Source organism: Stegostoma tigrinum, chromosome 3, assembly GCF_030684315.1.
Source record: "Stegostoma tigrinum isolate sSteTig4 chromosome 3, sSteTig4.hap1, whole genome shotgun sequence".
Classification (NCBI taxonomy): domain Eukaryota; kingdom Metazoa; phylum Chordata; class Chondrichthyes; order Orectolobiformes; family Stegostomatidae; genus Stegostoma; species Stegostoma tigrinum.
The window spans coordinates 105053326-105069564 of NC_081356.1; the positions used below are offsets into that span (position 1 = coordinate 105053326).

At 40.7% G+C, this 16239-nt stretch overlaps 1 protein-coding gene across 7 annotated transcripts in view; it reads right to left on the reverse strand.

Moving 5' to 3' along the window:
* The window catches only part of LOC125450798 (ceramide transfer protein), a 100786-nt gene that overhangs the window by 45608 nt on the left and 38939 nt on the right, over positions 1-16239 (reverse strand). For 4 of the 7 annotated variants that reach the window (XM_048526987.2, XM_048526992.2, XM_048526988.2 and 1 more), the window contains exons 4-5: positions 2644-2751; positions 489-524 (exon numbers count right to left, since the gene is read on the reverse strand). In XM_048526987.2, the coding sequence (XP_048382944.1) occupies positions 489-524; positions 2644-2751 (144 nt within the window). The remainder of the gene's footprint in view (positions 1-488; positions 525-2643; positions 2752-16239) is intronic. The other 3 variants (XM_048526990.2, XM_048526993.2, XM_048526989.2) reach the window with 1 other exon arrangement.

The following is a 16239-nucleotide window of genomic DNA, read 5'->3' on the forward strand; positions in this document are numbered from 1 at the left end:
TCAAGAGCTGGGTGTGCTCCAAATCAAAACTGCCAGCACTGCTTGGCAAAAAGCTAGGTTTCATTCAGATCAATTACATCCATGCTACAGTTGCTCCAACAGCCTCAAAAAGGTATATTTGGTAACAATCATGTACAACAGATGGGATGATATCCTTCCAATACAAGTTTTTTAGCTATGCACCCAAAATAATGTAACTGCATTATCTCCTATCTTTACCTTTACAACTTGCAGAAGGTACTTTTTAAAACTGATTTTGTTAACGGTCTTTGAACTTCAAAAATTAAACATTGTTACTTAATTGACACAGTAAGTAGCCCCAAATCATAAATGATTAAATTCCTTTATATTTCTGCAATTAATCATACAAATATTACTTTGCATAAAGTTCAGGTTAGTTCAAACTTCCTTTTGCTGTCAGCATCAGGTATCGACTATAGTCACTCAATGGTGCATTTTGCTTATGTGCAAAATTTAAGCTTTCCTACCTGTTGGTTGAGATCTTGAACTGGCCCAACGGAAGTCTGTGGTAACAAATGAAGTTCTGTATAGTTTTTCATCTATAGCCAGCAGTTTACAAGTTTCTAGTTTCTACTACCTCTGGGAACTTTCAACAGAATATGATGCATTTTCATGCCAATAGCGGCTATGCAAAAGCACACAAAAAAAAGTGAATGGGCTCACATTGAATCCTAAGAGTATCTGAAAAATAGTTTAATTTCAAGAAGCCAAGTTAGACCATGCTTTGATAAAACTTAAGGCCTCGGCCCAAAGCAAGTCTCACTGAAAGCTGTTTAATCTGTAGAAAGAATTTTCCATGGCAAGAGTGAGGGCCTTTGAGGATAAAATTACTAACTGAAACTTGTACCCATATTTAAAATGGCTCATCTACTTCAGATATTTGTAAGTAGATTTGAATTACAGTATTTGACTTTTGTTTCAATCTGAAGCCTTTAAAATGTATAAGCCCTCCCCCAGCCCTGCTTGGATATAATATTCAGTAACTGAAGTTAGGGCAGTTCCATAAAACAGAAGATAAGCAGGCTACTGAGGCACTTAAACAATTTTCTCTCTCTGTATTATAAATGGACAGTGTATGTGAAGTTTGCAATGTCACACATACCACAGATTATACCAGGGTCATCAAAACTAGATACCACTGTGATGAATGTGTACGATCTGGAACATTAATTGAGAATATCATTAACTGGATGTATATATACAGCTTGGCCTTTTTGGAAAGGCTTTGCAAAGTGAAAAAAAACAGTAGCTGAAGAAAAGACGTGTTCTTTGCAGGTGCAACAAACTGCTCACCTGGAATCACAGTTTATGGTTACACACAACGGTCACATAACCAAGTTTGGGCAACAAATAAAGCTTTTGGATTTGAACACAGTAACAGAGTTAACTTGTCCAGAGCAATAACCTTTTCCTCACTTTTATCTCAGAAATCTAAGTGCGAGGGATGAAAACCTACTGGAAGGCTTTGTCAACCCAGATGGAGAGAACTTAAAGGGGAAGTCAAAATCCTATACTGCTATGTCTAGGAAAATAAAGTCAGCCAGCAACAACTAATCCAAGAGACACTCCAATGCCAACAGCTCCTATGAAAAGCAATTTTTGCTACAGATTAAACATTTGGATAGTTTGTGAATAATTATTTTCCTGAATTTAACTATTATTTGGTCAATGTAGTCTTAAAATAATAAACTTTGTGCAGAGCTGCATGTGCACATGTGAGCATTTACATGTGCCTGGGGGTGTGTGCGCAGTTTCTCAAGGGTAGTTGTACCGAAGTTTTGTTTACAGCAAACTTGTTTTTATTTGTTAGAACATGAACCTGACTGACTTGTTTCTGATCAGATTTTATACATACAGTCTGATATACAAAATTGCAAATATTTTTTTAAATTCAAACCTATTCCTGAGCAATGAGGAGTCAGAGGAGTTATGTTCACCATCCCGAACACAGTTGATACGATAAATGAAGGCATTGGGTGCTAAATTGCACTCCTGAGCAGCACCAGTGTGTCACATATGGTACTCATGGATTATTATTATCAGTGTCAAATAGCGATAAGGATCATTAAAAAGCCTGAGGAGAAGTAATTTTGGTAGCAGTGCTGCCCATGTAGAGATTGATTTATTTCAGGTTATAGTCACAATGACTGAAGTACAATTTATTGCATCATAACTGGACTCTCAACCCAGCCTCACCACAGAAATTGGTATAATACCAACAAAGCTACCATATTTTGCTAAACAGCAGATCGGAGATTCGAATATACTATCCAAGTCTGACAGTACACTGAAAATACAAATTATTCACTATCTTACATCCCTTCCAAACAAAAAGTACATTTCATGGTCAGGCAACCCCACCACAGCCCAATGAAAACCTTTGAATTTTAGGTTACCTGGAGTTTCCCTTCAAGGAGTAACAACTTCATTCTGTTTTTAGCCAAGAACTGAATGCTTTAGTATTGTTAACAAATGCTATATTTGAATGTAACTTCTCAAATTCAGAATACCTAGTATGTATTTTTCTTTCACACAGCAATAGATTACAAACCAAAAAGAAACATATCAATATTAGGTGGGGTAGGGAAATAATTAATGAATAATGATGGTAATGTTCTTTACCTTGAATGAGGAGGTGGATGTGGCAGAATAACCACTTGCTGCAGATGTGAGAGAAAGCATGGAGCCATGACGCCGTAGACTTGATTCTGACCCGTAGCCAGATTCTGCCTGTTAAAAAAAAATTTTAAAAACAAACAATTAGTCAAGGATGCACGAACGATTCAGTACATACTTCACATTTCTAGTCAAATACATGCATTACCTGGTCAATATTTTGATGAAGATATACATGGTTTGATTAACATGTTTCAAGTCTTCACACATCATATTATGGTTCACCTCTTTTCTAAATCTCCTGTTTTAGTTTCCATTCTACTCTAAACTCAACTTGAACATTGAGGGTGATATATGCAGACAGTGAGGGTGGGGGTGGGGATGGGGTTGGGGAATGTTCTCACTCAAAGGCACACATCTCCACACTAAAGAATGGAAATCATAGCCAAACTTTCCAGAAGTGATTCGGACGAGGAACCAAGTGATTTTCTCTCTGCCAGTCACAGTCGGGAGGAAGCCAAAGATTACCTAAATCAGGTCAGCTGGCTCAGCATAGACCTATCAGTAATATGATACAATACCATGCAAGGTAACAATATATCAATAATTGCTCAGGGAAGTTTTAAGTTTCAGGGTTGTTTTGACCTGGTTCCAAGAACAAGCAATCCCCTGAAAAAGATAGTTCCAGCTTTCCATCTAATCATAACACGTACAACTGTTACTCCTATTTTTCAAACCACTGAGAAAGACAAGGTATGACTGTTATACATTGTCACTTATCATACCAATACCCACAACAGCTCAGGAGTTAATTCTTCATGCAGTTAGAGATCAAGCCAATACATTTACTAAAGCAAACACTGTCTACAATTCACACATAGAGCCCACTAAAAGGGCAAATGAATATATGATTGATTTCAAACACAACTTACATTCTTAAAAAAATAAAGTGAGAGGCTGGATGAACACAGCAGGCCCAGCAGCACAAAAGCTGACGTTTCGGGCCTAGACCCTTCAGAGAGGGGGATGGGGTGAGGGTACTGGAATAAATAGGGAGAGAGGGGGAGGCGGACCGAAGATGGAGAGAAAAGAAGATAGGTGGAGAGGAGAGTATAGGTGGGGAGGTAGGGAGGGGACAGGTCAGTCCAGGGAAGACGGACAGGTCAAGGAGGTGGGATGAGGTTAGTAGGTAGGAGATGGAGGTGCGGCTTGGGGTGGGAGGAAGGGATGGGTGAGAGGAAGAACAGGTTAGGGAGGCAGAGACAGGTTGGACTGGTTTTGGGATGCAGTTGGGGGAAGGGGAGATTTTGAAGCTAGTGAAGTCCACATTGATACCATTGGGCTGCAAGGTTCCCAAGCGGAATATGAGTTGCTGTTCCTGCAACCTTCGGGTGGCATCATTGTGGCACTGCAGGAGGCCCATGATGGACATGTCATCTAAACAATCGGAGGGGGAGTAGAAATGGTTTGCGACTGGGAGGTGCAGTTGTTTATTGCGAACTGAGCGGAGGTGTTCTGCAAAGCGGTCTCCAAGCCTCCGCTTGGTTTCCCCAATGTAGTGGATGCCACACTGGGTACAGTGGATGTAGTATACCACATTGGCAGATGAGCAGGTGAACCTCTGCTTAATGTGGAAAGTCATCTTGGGGCCTGGGATAGGGGTGAGGGAGGAGGTGTGGGGGCAAGTGTAGCATTTCCTGCGGTTGCAGGGGAAGGTGCCGGGTGTGATGGGGTTGGAGGGCAGCGTGGAGCGAACAAGGGAGTCACGGAGAGAGTGGTCTCTCCGGAAAGCAGACAGGGGTGGGGATGGAAAAATGTCTTGGGTGGTGGGGTCGGATTGTAGATGGCGGAAGTGTCAGAGGATGATGCGTTGTATCCGGAGGTTGGTGGGGTGATTCTTTAAAAAAAGTGTCTTTAATGTATTAAGATATCCCAAGCTGGTTCTGACCACTGTGCCAAGCCATGCAGAGTTACGGTAAACAAACTATTTTTCCTTTTTTTCTGGTATAATGTACCAATCTACAGTTAAATAGTACACATTTTCTTTTGAAAAGTTGCAAATCCAGAAAGCGCCATATTTCCAGGAAGAAAAAGTGAAGATCACGTTTAGGAAAAATAAGGCAGTAACAGCAAAGTTCTGTTTCAAAATGCCTGTGTTTTAGAACACAACAAATATAACAGAAATAAATACATATACGTTGAAAACTGTACAAAAATATCCAAGTTAATAACGGCAGTTAATCATGGAAATGAAAAGCATTTTCATAGGGTTACCAGCTTAAAAACCCAAGACTGCTGCAACTTCAATTGCTGCATTGTTTGGAAAACAGCCATAATTATGATCATACTCAAGCTGAGCAGTAGTACAGCTACGTTCAGCAAGCTGTACAAGATACTGGTTATTCCATGTATTTAGAAATGCATTTCTAAAATGGAGATCACAAATCACTGAATTTCTTTACTTGTGCTTTACAACCTGCTTTTGAGCAAAAATAGCACATTATACACCATCCACAAAAAGAGTGATTGAATTCACAAGAAAAAAAGTTTTATTTCTCATGTATTACAGCTTGTAGAAATCAGAGTTAGGCAACAAATATATTGGCATACTCAAATAACTCCGCAGAAAAGACTTAAAAGAGACCTGATCAATACAAACTATAATCAGAAAAATGCACAGGGAAAAAACGCAACATGCAAAGCCCACCCTTTTACCGCAAGATATGCAACTAAAGCAGAGCTGGTCCATGCCACAGTCACGATAGGTCATTAGCCGTTCATTGCACAGCAAGCACAAATGTTAGTAACAATGGATAGAAGGCTCCTTTCCTCAGTCACACAAGTAATTCCAGTGCTTCAGAATATATATTGTGAAATATCAAGGGTGGGAAGTGGTTAACAGCAGATCTTTGGCCTTATCAGGAGTAAAGCAGATATTAGATACAATGCTGACATTGCTATAAAAATAGCAACTTAATGATTCTGATTACCATGCCAAGAGTCTGGATGTATTTCCAAGAGCTGGAGATGCATGCAGAAACTATACAAGATGATTCGCACAGGCTACCATTGACAGTGCATTACAAGGATGGCTGCTGTTGCCTTCTGCATTCTACCACACGCTCCATCACAGCTTCCTCAGTTTCAAAGTAAAACACTGCAACATGCAAGATATCAATTAAACAATGCAGCTTTCAATAGTTTTGATCCCCTTAAAGGAAAGGTATATTATCATTGGAGGTAGTCCAGCAAAAGGCTGACTAGGTTGATTGTGGAAATGGAAGGATTTTCTTAGAAGAAGAGGAGTAGACCATGCCTATACTTACTGCAGTTTAGAAGAATGAAACACCCATTGAAACTAGAATCTTAATGGGTGTAGGTGCAGAGAAGTTGCTTTTCCTTGCGGGAGAATTTAGGATCAGAGGGTATAATCTTGGAGATAATGGCAACTGCAGATGCTGGAGAATCCGAGATAAAGTGTGGAGCTGGATGATCACAGCAGGCCAAGCATCTTAGGGGCACAAAAGCTGATGTTTCGGGCCTAAGGGTCTAGGCCCGAAACGTCAGCTTTTGTGCTCCTAAAATGCTGCCTGGCCTGCTGTGTTCATCCAGCTCCACACTTTGTTATCTCGGTATAATCCTGAGGTATGGTTTCATCCAGTTAAGACAGAGGAGGAGAATTTCCTCAGAGAGTAGTGAATTCATGGAATGCTTTACTATAGAAGGTTGTTGAGACTTGATCATCAAGTACATTCAAGGCAGACAGATTTTTAAAATCAGCCAGGGAATCAAGGATTATAGGTTATGGCAGTAAATTGGAGTTGAGGATTGTCAGATCGGTCATAGTCAGATTCGAGTGGCCAAGTGGACACGATCGGCCAAAAGGTCTGCTTTTGCTCCTTGGTCTTATGGTCCAATAATCTGCTCATGATACTTTAGCCCTGGTGGAACTCAAACATTCAGCTCCTGACCTCATTCAAGCTTTATTTCGAAAAGAGTTGAACTCCAGAGATGAAGCAAGAATGAAGGCCCAGGACATCACAGCTAAATCCAGGTTTGGGATGACAAGGGACCCACAACATTCATACCACACATAGCAATCAATGCCAACAAAAGAAACTAATCAATACCCCTTGATACTCCATGGCATTACCAGCACTGAATCCTCCACACTCAGTATCTTGGGGTTAGCACCGAACAGAACCTGAACTGGACTTATGATAACTCACCACTTCAACTCTTGGATCGCAAAAGCCTGCTGACCAGTTGGGAATTTGATGGAATACTCCACACTTGCCTGGATGAGTGCTGCTCCAACAATACTCAAGATGACTTACACCATCCAAGACAATATCATCTTGTTTGATTGTTTGTGAATGTGGTGCCATTCATTCATTCCTTCTACCACCAGCACTCCAAAGCAGCAGGGATGTGTGCTATGCACAAGATGTTACGCAGAAATTTTTGAAGACTCCTTACACAGCACCTTTTGAACCAACAACTACTGCCATCTCAAAGAGCAAGTGCAATTGGTATGTGAGAATAACACCATTTGCAAGTCCACCTCCACGCCACTCACCATTCTCACTTGAAAATGCACTGCCATTCCTGCAACGTCGCTGGGTCAAAATCTTGGAACTCCAAATCTTACAGTAACATGGGTGTTCCTACACCAAATGGACTGCAGCAGTTCATCATTACCTTTCACCGGTGACCGTCCCACAAATGATAGAGTCGAAGGTAACATCAGGCCTGGGAGCAAAGCAGGTTTGGATGTTCACAGGGTATGAGATAGACCATGTTGGCCGAGTTACACAAGTATCTACCATGCATGTAGTGGGGTAGTCTTTCCACATGTGATGGTAGTGTCCAAGTCAAAGATCTGTCTTCCAGAAGTTACCCTGACAGGGCTGTGTAGTGTTGGGATTGATGTTGTCCCAAAGGCTGGGTAGTTTGCTGAAAACATTAGTCTGTTTAAGGTTTGGCAGTTGTTTGAAAGCAAGAAGTGGAGGCATGGGCAAGATCCTCATCGTCATTTTTAATGTGTTGAAAGCTGCGCAGAACATGGCTCCCGGGAAGTAATGGACAACGAAGGGTGCTCCAATGGTTGTATCCCGTGTCTGTCTTCTGAGGAGATCATTCCGGTTTTTTGTTGTGGCACATCGGAACTCGCAATCGTTGAGTTGAGCATCACATCCTGTTCTTATGAGGGGATTTTTCAACACTTTCAGGTGTCAGCTGCGTTCCTCCTCAACCGAACAGATCCTGTGTATGCACAGGGCTTGTCTGTAGGGGATGGCTGATTTAATTTCAAAGAAATTCTGAGATTTACATATACATATTGATCAATTAAAACCTTCTAACTGGTTAAAGATTTAATAGCATCTTAGGTTTGTTTAACATATCCTCATCAGTTGTGACCTTTTGATCTTTTACTTATAAATTCTGTGTTCTGCGTGCTTTTTTCCTCACAACCTGACCAAGGGGCTATGCTGAAAGTTTGTGCTTTCAAATAAACCTACTGGACTATAACCTGGTGTCATGTACTTTAATGAACAATTAAAAGCAAAAGGTGTTGAACACACTGCTATCAAATTTATATTGTTTTATTTTCCTCTTGTATTCAGGTGTTGCTACATAGGGGAATATTTCTTTGCATTTGAGCACAAATTTGTACTAATCAAAAACTTCACGTCCCAAAGTACTTCAAACCAATTAAATACTTTTCAAGTCTAACCACTGTTGCCGAAGAGAAACGTAATAACCAATGCATAGTAAAGGTTCACAATTAGCACAGAGATAATATTCAGATATAGCAAAGTGGGTTAAGGGATAAAAATTCACCAGGAATGAAAATTCCCTGCTCTATTTCCTTCAACCTGAAGGATCCTTTATCATTCACAAGATGACAACTCCCTTTGCAGTACTTTGAAGGATGTGCTTGGTTTGTGCTCTTCTGGAGTAGCATTCAGTTGACGGAGCTGCAACTGAGCTATAACTGATTTCTAAAGGCACAGACAAGTGCAAATGCAGCAATGAGAAAAACATATGACTTTTATTTATATCACCTCTAACAAAGCAAAACAGCTCAAGCACTTCACAGGAGTACTTCCAAACAAAATCTAACACTGAAAGACCTCCTCCTGTTCCTGTTCATGTTCCAAAACCAGTACTTTGAACAGAAGGAGTGGATTAGAAATTGGTCCTTCAATCATAGGCTCAATCTCTCCTGTGCTTGCTGCTACTAGGCTCATTAAATCTGGAGAGGGAAGAAAACTGGAATCGAAGGTGCTCCAAGAACTGAGGTGGTAAATGCCAGTGAGTGAGTGATTCAGTCAGGTGTGGAGGTGGAGGAGTTGAGGTGCAGGGCTGAGATCTAGGGAGACCTAGTTCTGCGATTAGGAGGCTGCGGTCCAACATTAGCTGTCATTTTACAAGTTTGAATGGGGGAGCCATGCTGAGAGCAACCATTATGCGCTGGGAAATTGGGAATGATCTTTTTGCCTTCAACTACTGAATTCAAAAAGAAATGGGACACTGCAAGGAGAATTGGATAATTGCAGAGACTGAGAACACCACAAGGTGGAATGACTGTGATTATGGTTTTCTTGACCAATATGTGAAAGAACCAGCTAGAGAGCAGGCCATCTTAGGCCAGGGATGAGTGACCATAACATGATAGAATTTTTTTAAGTTGAGATGGACAGTGAAGTTGATGATTCAGAGGCTAGGGTGTTGCATCTTAATAAAGGAAACTATGAAGACATGGAGGCCTGAGTTGGCCTTGAGAGATTGGGGAAAGTTACTTAAAGCGATAACAGTGGATAGGCAATGGCAAGCATTCAAGGAATACATGGGGGAATAACAACAACTGTTTATTCCTGACAGTAAAGAAAAATGGATGAGGGCCAATCCATGGCTTACAAAAGGAAATTAGAGATCATAGCCAATCCAAGAAGCATACAGACTGACCAAGAAAAGTAATATATCTGAGGACTGGGAGCAGTTTAGAATTTAAAGAAGGACAAAACAAATGATTAAGAAGGGGAAAATAAAGTATGAAAGAAAGCTTACAGGGAACATAAAGACTGACACTAGAAGTTTCTGTAGATATGTTAAGAGAAAGAAACTGGTATAGACAAATTCTGGTCCCCTACAGACAGAAATGGGGGAAGGTATTATAGAGGACAAAGAAATGGCTGAGCAACTGAAGTCGTGCTTTTGTTCTGTCTTCACAAAAAGAGGACAAATCAGATACCAGAAATGGAGAATGCAAGATTTGGTGACAGGGAAGAATTGAGGGAGATCAACATTAGTAGAGAAATGGTGCCGGAAAAATTGATGGGATTGAAGGCGGATTAATCTCCAGGCCTAATAATCTACATCCCAGAGCATTTAAGGAATTGGGTGGTCACCTTCCAAGATCCAACAGACTCTGGAACAGTCCCTCTAGATTGGACGGTATCTAGTGTCACTCCAGATTCCAAAAAGGGAGGCAGAGAGGGAAAAAAGGGAATTATAGACCAATAGGCCTAACATCGGTGGTGGGGAAAATTCTCAAATCCATTATCAAAGATTTTATAGCAGACCATTTAGAAAGCAGTGGCAGGATCAGAGAGAGTCAGCACGGATTTATGAAGGGGAATCATGCTTGACAAATTTGTTGGAATTCTACGACAATGTAGTATACTTGGGCTTTCAGAAAGCATCTGTAAGTTCCACACCAGAGATTACTGTGCAAAATTAAAGCACATGGGATTGGAGGGAGTATTGAGATAGATAGAAAACTGGCACGCAGAAAGAAAACAGTAAGAATTAATGGTTCCTTTTCAAATTGAAAGATATTAACTAGTGGGACCCAGCTATTCATAATATGTATTAATGATTTGAATGAGGGAACAAAATGTAACTTCTCAAAGATTGCACATGATACTAAGTTGGGTGGGAGGTGAACTGTGATGAAGATGCACTGATCTTTCAGTATGATCTGGACAGGTTGGGCCAGTGGGCAAATCAATAGCAGATGTGGTATAATTTGGATAAATTCACTTTCGAAGCAAAAATGAGGCACCAGATAAATTAGGAGAGGAGAGCGTGCAGTGGGACTTAGGTATCCTTATCTGCCAGTTGCTGAAGGTAAGCATGCAGGTGCAGCAAGCGGTAAAGGCGGCAAAATGGTACATAGGCCTTCTTTGCAACAGGTTTTGAGTACAGGAACAGGGATGTGTTGCTGCAGTTATACAGGGCTTTGGTGAAGCCACATCTAGAACATGGTGTGCAGTTTTAGTCTCATTTTCTAAGGAAGGATGCTCTTGCTCATGTGAATGCAGCAAAAAGTTTACCAGGCTGATTCCAGGAGTTACAGGGCTGATGTATCAGGAGAGATTGGCCAGGTTAGGATTGCTTTCGCTCAAGTTCAAATGAATTTGGGAGGGGTGAGAATCTCAGAAACTTGAAAATTCCATCAAGACGAGACAAATTAGATGTAGGGAGGATGTTCCTGATAGTGGGTATGTCCAGAGCCAGGGCTCACTGTCTGAGGATTTGGGGTAGATCATTTAGGATGGAGCTGAGGAGACATATCTTCACCTAAAGAGTGGTGACTCTGTGGAATTCATTACCACAAGTAGTTGTTGATGCCAAAACACTGAATACATTCAAGAAGCAACTAGGTATAGCACTTGGGAACAAATAGAATCAAAAGGTTATGAGGAGAAAGCAGGGTAAGGCTATTGAGCTGGACGATCAGCCAAGCTCGTGATGAATACTGGAGCAGGTTCAAAGGCCCAAAAGGCCTCATCCTGCTCCTATCTTCTATGTTTCTGTTTATGCTTCTATGATATAGGGACACAGGGACCGAGAGCAGACACAGAGGCCACAGTGGTCTGACAGAAGACAGGCAAGGACAGATGGATAACAAGGCTGAAAGGGAAGCGAGGATCAGTGTTTGTTCAGCTGAGATGACTCCCTGAAATAAAAAGCCAGCTCACTGCAGTGACAATCTTAATGAGGTTAATAATCACTGCACATAGAATCAGTTCAGCATAATTCACTGCCTTCAGAGAAGGTACAAGAGGAAACACGATTTATTCCAAAAGATTAGTGTAGAATAGTATACATTAACAGATAGGCAACTGTATTCTACAGACTGCTTGACACTTCCATTTTGCCTAAACCATAGGCTATCTGTTTCTGGACAAACGAAAGATATATATGGCTCATCCATATGTTGTGAACATGTGCCAAATTTTAATGTTTTTGCCTTCATTCATTTTTTCCTGCCTGGCAGTGAATCAAGTTTCTCACAATTCTACTAATGCTGCTTTTCAGTTTGAGGGGTATATAGGAGTAACTACTTTGTTCTCCTTCTCTGCATTTAGGTCCCCCACTTCTTAGTTTCCATTTAATTTGGTTTGAGTTGAGAAACTCCATGAGGTAAATTAGCAGATGCAAGTTCAACGAATAGTTTTAAATTTGAGATCAGGAGGATTTTGCTAGCCTTGGAAATGGTTGCAGTTGTGATACTAATCAGCCCAGATCTCCAGGAATGATAGAACAAGCTTACAGGACTGAACAGCCTATCCCTCCTACAAACAGCAAAACAAAATTATTCAGTTGTTTTGCTTATTATTTTTTAAAGCCGTTCATGTCATCAACAGACATTTTCTTTACACATACAGATTGCTAGGCCTTAAACAGACGGTGTACCAATGGAAAGCAATATTATCTTCAGACTGCTGTCAACACAATCAAAAACATATGTTAAAACTAAAGAATCAAATCTCTTGTGGGGCTGAAATCCAGAAGTTACATATCAAATTCTAGGCATTTTTGTTTCTATGTTACCGCTGTACATTTATGCCTCGGGATGTAATAGGAGCACAGAAGTAAAAATCAGTTTATACTTAGGCCTCAAGTTGTTTAAACTATTTCATACAATAATATTCACATTTAGAAGAAAAACAGAAATGTAAATTCAGCCATATGAATTCAAAAATATGCATTCAAAAGAAATGGACAACAGAGTACAGGTAATAATTTTTCTACCCCTGAAATCCAAAACATAGTTTTAGATTATTTTTTTAACCGGTCTGATTGAAGAGGAATCCATGTCTTTAGCATCACCAGAAGTTGGAGAGTCAAACACTGGGATTGACTGATAGGCCTAAAAAGATGGAGCAACACAAGGTCCAGGTTCAGGGCACATCTCAGAATATAATGGCCACATTATGCAGAAACCGAATAAAAGTATTTCGGAACGTTTTTTTAAAAAACTGAATATTTTCTGTATATCCCAACTTTTCGTATCTGAATGAAAATCCACTGAAAAATCCATAAATGTTATATTCAGCTAAGTGTATAATTGATTTGTATAACTAATATTTTTCACAATAATTTAAATAGATATTTTGTACTCAAGTATGAATCACTCAGTCTAAACTGAATGATAACACAGCAAAGTAGTGATTTAGTGAATTAAGCAACTTTGAATTCAGCAAATAGTTGTTACAATAAGCAGTCTGTACCACACCATTCTATTTAAACAATAATTTTTAAAACAAATTGTCATTTCTTGCAAAGATTACAGTCCATGTTGCATTACTAGCATACAACATAGTTTCTCTACCTCAAGCAGCACATGCCACAGGCTGTTATGCGATGATGATGTTTAGGATAATAGACAGACATTCATCTTCGATGAGACAGCTCTAAAGCCAAACATTAGTTTTAATACCTTTGGGTTAAAAAACAGAATGCGCAGCATCGCAGCTACCAAACAAGATCTATGTTACTGTGGTAATAAAATGTGAGGCTGGATGAACACAGCAGGCCAAGTAGCATCTCAGGAGCACAAAAGCTGACGTTTTGGGCTTAGACCCTTCATCAGAGAGGGGGATGGGGAGAGGGAACTGGAATAAATAGGGAGAGAGGGGGAGGCGGACCGAAGATGGAGAGTAAAGAAGATAGGTGGAGAGAGTATAGGTGGGGAGATAGGGAGGGGATAGGTCAGTCCAGGGAAGACGGACAGGTCAAGGAGGTGGGATGAGGTTAGTAGGTAGATGGGGGTGCGGCTTGGGGTGGGAGGAAGGGATGGGTGAGAGGAAGAACCGGTTAGGGAGGCAGAGACAGGTTGGACTGGTTTTGGGATGCAGTGGGGGGGGGGGGGGGGAAGAGGAGGAAGAGCTGGGCTGGTTGTGTGGTGCAGTGGGGGGAGGGAATGAACTGGGCTGGTTTAGGGATGCAGTTGGGGAAGGGGAGATTTTGAAACTGGTGAAGTCCACATTGATACCATTAGGCTGCAGGGTTCCCAGGCGGAATGAGTTGCTGTTCCTGCAACCTTCGGGTGGCATCATTGTGGCACTGCAGGAGGCCCATGATGGACATGTCATCTAAAGAATGGGAGGGGGAGTGGAAATGGTTTGCGACTGGGAGGTGCAGTTGTTTGTTGCGAACTGAGCGGAGGTGTTCTGCCTGGGAACCCTGCAGCCTAATGGTATCAATGTGGACTTCACCAGTTTCAAAATCTCCCCTTCCCCAACTGCATCCCTAAACCAGCCCAGTTCATCCCCTCCCCCCACTGCACCACACAACCAGCCCAGCTCTTTCCCCCCCCCCCCCCCCCCCCCACCCACTGCATCCCAAAACCAGTCCAACCTGTCTCTGCCTCCCTAACCGGTTCTTCCTCTCACCCATCCCTTCCTCGCACCCCCATCTACCTACTAACCTCATCCCACCTCCTTGACCTGTCCGTCTTCCCTGGACTGACCTATCCCCTCCCTACCTCCCCACCTATCTTCTTTACTCTCCATCTTCGGTCCGCCTCCCCCTCTCTCCCTATTTATTCCAGTTCCCTCTCCCCATCCCCCTCTCTGATGAAGGGTCTAAGCCCAAAACGTCAGCTTTTGTGCTCCTGAGATGCTGCTTGGCCTGCTGTGTTCATCCAGCCTCACATTTTATTATCTTGGAATTCTCCATCATCTGCAGTTCCCATTATCTCTGATACTATGTTACTGTGGTCTGTGTTTAGGTACTCTTCATTTACAACTGAAAGTAAATTGGAATACATTAAATGATTCTGTAATTCACTAGCATATAATGCCCCGTACTCCAAGACTCAACTCAGGGTGTCTCTGTCTTCTAGCAAAACAAATCCAAAAGGATTTATCTTCTACCACATAACCAACAGAGGGCACTGTGTCAATCTTGCATACAAATACAAGCCAACACACTGAAGGTTACTTGTGGTCACTGACTGGAAGTAAACCCTGGCTGTTCTATTAAAATCAGTTCACAAATTACTATCAGTTTTGGTGAATCTAACACAATGATGACAGTTTTGTGTGAAAAGAACCAGGAAAATAAAATCCAAAAGTATGGTGAATTTAGTATGCAATGATCTTCAGATGCTAAATAACGGCACAAGAGAAGTAATACTACTATCTTAATGGAAGCTTTTCTGCTAGTTTTGGCATTGCTATTTCAGCCATTTTGAATACAACTGATATTCTCAAACAATGCTATTCTTCTGCTCAATAGCCAATACGTAAGCCACCTTCACATTTTTTCACGATCTCATGTTCATTGACAAGCATCTTGTCGAGGAAGGTGATAAAACATTAAATAATGTTTTGTTCCTGAAAGTGTGTTTTTGGCACTAAGTTTAACAAAGTTTAGCTTAAATAAATTTATGCTCAGAAATTACAAGCCTGTTAATATGAACTCAATTCAAGCAGCTTCACTTCTTTTTCCCCATTTTTCCTCCTGAATAATATTTAATTAAGACAAAGCCAAACTCCTGAGCACAAGGGAAACATCTGCCCCACTCCCTTTCACAAAAAAATTCCACAATCATTCAAACAAGACAAAAACATCTACGAAAAAAGCAACATGACTTTGGAGTAAAGAAAACTAAAGAGCTGTATTCACAACAGGCGTCGATTCTGAATTACTTCCACAATAAAATTGTGGAGTAAAATATAAGGATATTGATCCAAATTGCTAATAATTTATGTTTCTATTAAATTTGACCGACACGAATAAAGGGAGAATATATCATTTCAGTAATAAATGGTGACTCAGAATAAAAGTTCCAACTCTGGAACACAACGTAACTAATGCTTTTTGTAGTCAAAACCAATAATAATGCTGCAACTCAAGTTATGTCACATCATTACAGCATTCCGTATAAGCTGATATTAATAACATTAAACACAAATAATCAACTAGATGGGCTAACTGAACTCTTACATTATATTAAGGAATTCAACATAATCTGCATTCTACATTTTTATGAACTTACAACTAGAATTTTATGCATTTTTTCTATCATCCATACCCCAAGCCTAAGTAGCAATACACAGTGATTTTGAGATTAAAAGGTGCAAAACAGGACTAACTATTTACTTGTTACATGGAGTAGACATCAACAAACAAGCCATTTGGCCCAATCAGTTCAAATTTGACTTTGTACTGGACTTGACCCTCCGCCCATCATTTTTTCATGAAACTGCCATCGTAACCAAGTATTCATTTCACATTCCTATACATTTTATTTTCCCCAAGTGTATTATTCTATTCACAACAACTGCTCCCTTTAGAAGT